General features: G+C 27.6%; 1 protein-coding gene across 2 annotated transcripts in view; it reads left to right on the top strand.

The window, feature by feature from the left end:
• The first annotated feature begins 267 nt into the window (after positions 1-267).
• The window catches only part of LOC105460537, a 10593-nt gene continuing 3970 nt past the window's right edge, over positions 268-6890 (top strand). The window contains exons 1-4 of one of the 2 annotated variants that reach the window (XM_011706986.1): positions 268-401; positions 2660-2749; positions 3571-3837; positions 6447-6602. In XM_011706986.1, coding sequence (XP_011705288.1) covers positions 329-401; positions 2660-2749; positions 3571-3837; positions 6447-6602 — 586 coding nt within the window. In that variant the 5' untranslated portion in view covers positions 268-328. The remainder of the gene's footprint in view (positions 402-2659; positions 2750-3570; positions 3838-6446; positions 6603-6890) is intronic. The other variant, XM_011706987.1, reaches the window with a different exon arrangement.

Raw genomic sequence — 6890 nt, forward strand, 5'->3', positions numbered from 1 at the left:
TGAATTTATTGATTTACTGTATCGAATGATCAGTATATTATTACTTATCCGTTTTATTACTTATAAGGCACTATTTTTCTTCATCCTTCCTCTGTCGGTCCTTGATTTTTTACATGGTGGAATGTAAATATAGTGGATGCTCACATTAACAACTTGACAATCTCAAGGACATCAAAGATGCCGACACGAAGTGGATCTACTGGTTACACTGTGGTGTGACGTTGTTTCAAAAGTCGTGAGAGCTAAAATTATATAAGATTCATTCACAATCCAGTCCAACTAGTCGCTACATGGACACTGATCGCTACATGGACACTGATAAATCAATATGCTAATCTACGTCTTTTATGTGCTTAGTGTAGCGGTATTTGGATTATCCTCAGCCGCAGAAACTACTGTTCGTAAGTGTTCTTTAATAATTATTTTTATTTTCATTTTAACCGTTTTAAATGTGCCGCGGCTCATTATAAAAATCGAATCGATAAGCGGTGTGTGATCACGTTTCCCTTCATACCGGAAAAACATCAACATGATGTGATAGCGTTATTTTCTTATAGGGTTTAGCGAGTTAAGGAGGGGATTTCCGGCCCCGCGCGTAATTGATCATTATAGTGGGCAAAATGTCTACTCAGGTAAAAGAAAATTTTGTGCCAAGTTTCATTTCAAAAGACCCACACAATTTCGAAATATCACAAGAGACGTGATTTATCATTAATATTTTTTTCTCCGCTAAATTTAAATTAATATTTACAAAAAAATTCATGATTACAAAGGCTAGCCATATTCATAAGTTTGAATTTTGTTGTCGTTCAGTGCTGAAAATTATGGTTTTAAAAAAATCCAGAATATTTTCAGACGCATTTTTTCTAGATCTAAAAAATTGATTACTTTTAAAATTTTTAAGCAGGTTTTTTAAGATGCTTAATCGTTGAAGATCGATTTAATAGTGATCTCACTATTCCGGCTTCGGTTTGTGACTGCGTTACAAGCACGAAATTAATTTGGTGCGCTGCAGTTTAAAATGATTGAAATATGGAATTAAGATTTACATAGAAATATTATTAGGTGCCAAGATCCAGCTTCCTTTTAAGGTGCTCTCATTTGAATTGTTTATCACTTACGCAATCTATATCCTAATTATTGTTTATCATGTTTGTTGTATGCATGATATAGTTAGAAATTGATCTTTGTTTTTAAAAAATGGAATAACTGTTAAAATCAGTTAAATTGATTTTCCGATTGAGAAAAAAATTAAAACCTCGCAGTTTAAACTACGCAAACTATATAACATTAAAGTTTTATACTATTGTTTGCAGATAAAAGATCGGAGGTAAGTAATTATATTTAGAAATAATTTAATATATGTCAACCGGATACATTTAAGACCAAAAAATAATTTAAAAAAAACGATTTTTATTTTTTTGTCACGTTCCACCAAATCAAAAATCTAAAAAAAAAATCAAATATAATAATATGTTATAAGACTTATCTACTGAATTATTTTAAAAGTGGCCAATTTTTTAGATCTAGAGAAAATGCGATTTAAAATATTTTGGATTTAAAAAAAAACAAAATTTTCAGCTTAGAATAATAACAAAATTCAAACTTATGTATATGTATTTGTATAGCTTTGGTAATCATGAATTTTGTTGTAAAGATTAATTTAAATTTAGCGGAGAAAAAAAATATTAATGAAAAATCACATCTCTTGTGATATTTCGAAATTGTATGGGTCTTTTGAAATAAAACTTGGCATAAAAATTTCTTTTATATGAATGGACATTTTGCCCACTATGACGATCAATTACGCGCAGGGCCGGAAATCCCCTCCTTAACCCGCAAAACCCTTTACAGCAACAATTGCTATTCCGTTGATGTAACATTTCATGTGCCTATGTTAATTAGTTCCAGTTTATTAATAAAATATTTTCAAACAATAACGGTATAACAATGCACTATAGACTTTGAATGAACCGTGCAACTTTTAAGCTGTTAATAATAAGTTGTTTTTTTTTTAGCTGAATTTCTCATACGGTTTAGTCCTTTTTTTCTTTCTATATTGAAAAAGAAAGAAAAAAGTAAATAAGGCAAGAATTTTATTTAGCTAAAAAGAATAGACTTTATATTATCACAATCAGTTTTTAATCTTAATGCATCCAGTGTATTTTATTCGCATTTTTTAAATACAAATAAAGAGATATTCTAATACAATATCAACATTAGTCAAACAATCAGTTACGATGAAATACCGAAATACTGTGATAATTCGTCTGTATCCGTTAATTGTTTTATATATTATGACGAAGTTATTTACGTTTAGAATTTCTAATGTTATTAGACATTCATTTTGTGACCTTCTAAGCTAATGATGTTTTCATTTGCATTTCCAAGTAGTAATTTTTAATGCGCAGGTATGAATCGCAATTATTATGAATTATAAGCAATGAATAGCAAAAATTTATTACGTTAAGAAAACAATCTTATTATATTTGCAATATAAACATAATTGATACAGTGATATTGCTATTTAATAATAACTTATACATAGTTATTTTTAAATTTTTATTTTGATTTGTTTTTTTAATTATATATTAAAACAATATTTATGCAATTTTATAACTTTATTACTAATTAATTTGATTTTATTGCTATTTCTAAGCAGTAGTCACCTGCAAGCGAGGTTCCGTTAATTATTTCGCCTGTTTAAAACATGCTGTAGAAGAAGTATGGCCACAACTTTCTGAAAAAGGTATCTTTTTCTTCAAAATATATAAATTTTTTGAGATCTTAAAACGCCAACACCGGTACAAAGCGAATCTTGGTGCTTCCTTATAATAGTAGTGTGAATCTTACAATTTTTGGTTCATATATAACACCACGTGGCCGCAAATCGCGTGCATCTTCGTAGCTCCGAACCAAGTAGTATGTAATATTACAAGCCAAAAGCAATCTAATAAATCGATGCTCAAAGTATCAAGTCCTGTGAAATCTTCCCACCCTCGCGACATCAAATAAATGCTAACTTGCATCTATACGAATCTGTAAAGAATTTATTGCAAAAAAATATCACTCATGTTCTCAGCCAGGAATCGAATCCCGGATCTCCGTTTGCCGGACGGGCGTCCAATGTTTATAGAGATGAGTGTTCATATGCCTCGGTGGTCTAAAAGCAGGAGATGCCTGCGATTTGCGGTCACGTGGTGTTATATGAACCGTAAATTGTAAGATTCATACTAATATTATGTGGAAGCACCAAGATCCGCTTTGTATCGTTGTTGACGTTTTAGGATCTCAATTATTAGTTAACATTGCACGGTCTTTCCTGATACTTAATTATAAATTTTTGTCTATATTACATATATCTTTTAAATATATAATATATGCGTCACTTTACACTCACACTTACATTGCTGTTAGCAATTACAAATGTTACAATATAAATAAACTTCCTTATAAATGATTTGGATTTTATTTACAGCAAATTTTAAAAAGTCAAAATTTCAAAATTCTAAGGTAAAAATTTTAATCGCTTTAAAGTGGACATTAATCTTGTCTTATTTATGTTGGTAGGACTTTCAGAATTTGACTTTCCAGCTTTGGATCCTTTACTTTATGAATACGGTAAAGCTGTATTTAATACAGACATCATACATGCAGAAGTTATTATATCAAATCTTACTATTATTGGTATATCAAAGACTCATTTTAATGGTGTCAGAGCGCACTTTCTTGACGACGTTTTCCGTTTAGAAATCGACACAGTAATACCGAAAATATTTTTAAAAGGTACTGCAAAACTGGATGGTACTCTAGGTATACTCAGAATTGTTGATAAAGGTATGATAAATAAATTCTTTATATAGTTTGTGCTTAAACAAAGATACACCATTTATTTTGTTGAATATATTCTCATTTGCGCTCAAAATTTGTCGTATATCGATTAAATTCTTTCTCCAAAAAATTACAATCTGCTTTTAATCTAATCGTTAATACGAGTAATAAGTAAAAATAATTATAGACATCAATTTCGTAAATTAAACGGAATTAAACATAAATAAAAAAATATTTGTATATTGTACGTTTAACTTTTTTTATGGTTCAGTGGTAGGATCAGAGATCGGGGATAAAAGTAACATTTTGAATTTAAAGTCTTATAACAGTTAAATTATAATATTTACATTTAAAAAACCTATATTTTTAGACGTAGAATTTATTTAAGTACAAAATTTTCTTACGTTCAATTTCGTAATGTAACTAGGAAAGAAATTATTACTGTTTAAACGCTATGATCGAGGAATACTTTTACAATCGTCCCAACTCCAGGGACGATTGTAGCAGTAAAGGAAGACGATTGTACTATATTATTTATAAGTAAACACTAAAGGTATGCGAATCAAGCATTTGTATGATCGAATCAAATCGAATCGAATTTTTTATAACATGTTCGAAATCGAATCGAATTGAATCTGAATCACATTTTCCCAGATTTACATTACATGATAATTTAAACGTAATAAATATAAAAATTTATGATTAACATTATTTTACGCAACAATTAAAACAAACTGAAGACTTATTTTTGATTTACACCTCATTACAAAAAATCGCGAAATTATGTGACATTTCGAACTAGAAAATAATTAATAATATGTGTATACATAAATAATTAGAATGTTTTCAAACATTTTGTTAATCTACATACATGAATACATTACGTATGTCAAAAATACTTATTTATTAGAGAAGAATATATTGATCGCACAGGAAATATAAATAAAGTAAATAAAACAGGCGATCGTTTCGATATCGAATCATTGTTGATTTGAAATTCTCGAACTATTTAATTTCGAATCTTATACAGATTCGAAAACGAACTCGAATCGAATCCATTGTGATTCGATTCGATTCAATTCGCATTCGAACTATTCGTGTACGCCTCTAGTAAATATACTTAACTATTTATTTTATGCAATACAATTTTATAGTTTCATGCAATACAATTATTTATAATCATATATGTTAATGTTATATGGATATATATAATATATATTTAATAAAATTAATTATAATAAAATTAAAAAAAACAAAATCTATATAAAAACAAAAAAAAATTCTCTTTCTTTCTAATAAGTTCAAATAACATTGAGAAAAACAAACTCAAATAAAACTAAGCAAATCCGAAGACAATTGTAACGCTACAATAACCGTCCCCAGGCATCGATGTTACAATTGTCCTCTTATAATATACTTTTTAATTCAAAGTAAAGTTTCAAAATAAATATACATATAAATAAAAATCAATTAAAATATGCAAACATCATCAACATAGATGATTACTAAAACATTTTTAGATAATACGTTATACCTTCACCATAAAAAAACAAAAATATTTTAGATTTTGTACACATAATAAAACTTACTTGAGGATTGAAAAAAGTATTTTTTGCTCCTGCATACGTGCACGTTTCGTGTGGACCGACTAGGAGGAACTAACAAACCAATGTTGGTCTGTTTAATGATTTTCGCTTCACGGCTACATACATATGCCTATTATAGTTTTACAAATATTCACGATGTTACAACTGTATCCTGTTACTTTTGTCCTCGATCTCTCCTACATGTGTACCACAATCTTTAAAAAATTATATTTTCGATAATTAAACTATTCGGCTTAACTAGCACTTATTTTAAAGGAAATTGTTTAAACTTTTACTAAAAAAATATTCTGATTATACAATAAATATAATCAGAAGATAAAAAAATTTATTTACGTAAAAATATCAGAAAATTCTTGGACTAACATTGTCTGAAAAATTTTGACTTTTTTTTGCAACACTAGTATGAAAAATCATTTTCAAGGTATTTTTACCTGCTGAACACGAATTCCATGTAAAAATTTGGCTGTCACGTCACAATTTTGAAAGAAACGATAATATTAAGGATTTATCATTTTTGGTCTCTTTAATGCTATATTTCTAAAAATCAATTTTTTAGCAATTTAAATTTTTTAAATATTATTTTCGTGTTTAGTAACCCAAAAAACACTATTACAAACAATTTCATATTTGATTTATAATTTGTTTTATTTTGTGTTTTATTTTATGTTTTATTTTTTAGATCCGCCATTTTGAATTTTTATGTTTTGATTTTTTTGATATTTAACGAATCTCCAAACCTTTAAAAATAATAAAACAATATATATGCCATTGCTCATAAAAATTCAGACACATATAAAATAACCTTAAAAGGTTAAATGCCTATCTTTATATAATCTATTGTAAAATATATTTTTTTCTATAAAATTTATAAGTATACTGTTAAATATTATATTGTTTTATAATATAGTTATTTTTAAAATAGTAATAATAATTTCAAAGACTTTTGTTATTTCATTCAAAAATATTATTAAATATGTTTATATCATTGTATTATAATTTATGTAACAGGTCCCTTTAATTTAAATATTGATGAAGTTATAACAACATGGGATATAACTGGACATATAATAAATGACACAATGATTGTGGAACATTTTCGTATGCTTCCATCAGTTAAAAAACTTGAAATATATTTTGAGTTTTTCCAAGGCAATAAAGAGATTAGTAAGTATTAAACTAATTCAGATATAAGTCCATTCTTTATTGTTTTATCCTTTATCCAATATATGTATATGTATATGTTAAATATGGAAATCGCGAGGTTTGAGAGAAAAAATGTTTTAGACAAAAGTTGTAAGGTTTCGAGGGGGACATAACACGATAACCTTGAATTGCCCTTTTATGGTGTTTTTCAAGGTCATTTAAAGATCCACTTAATTTATTTTCGACATTTATATACACTTCTCAACAAAATTAAAGCATCACTTACTCCTGTCTCTTATACACATCTCT

The sequence above is a fragment of the Wasmannia auropunctata genome, unplaced genomic scaffold (assembly GCF_000956235.1).
Source record: "Wasmannia auropunctata unplaced genomic scaffold, wasmannia.A_1.0 LD320003.1, whole genome shotgun sequence".
In the NCBI taxonomy this organism is placed as follows: domain Eukaryota; kingdom Metazoa; phylum Arthropoda; class Insecta; order Hymenoptera; family Formicidae; genus Wasmannia; species Wasmannia auropunctata.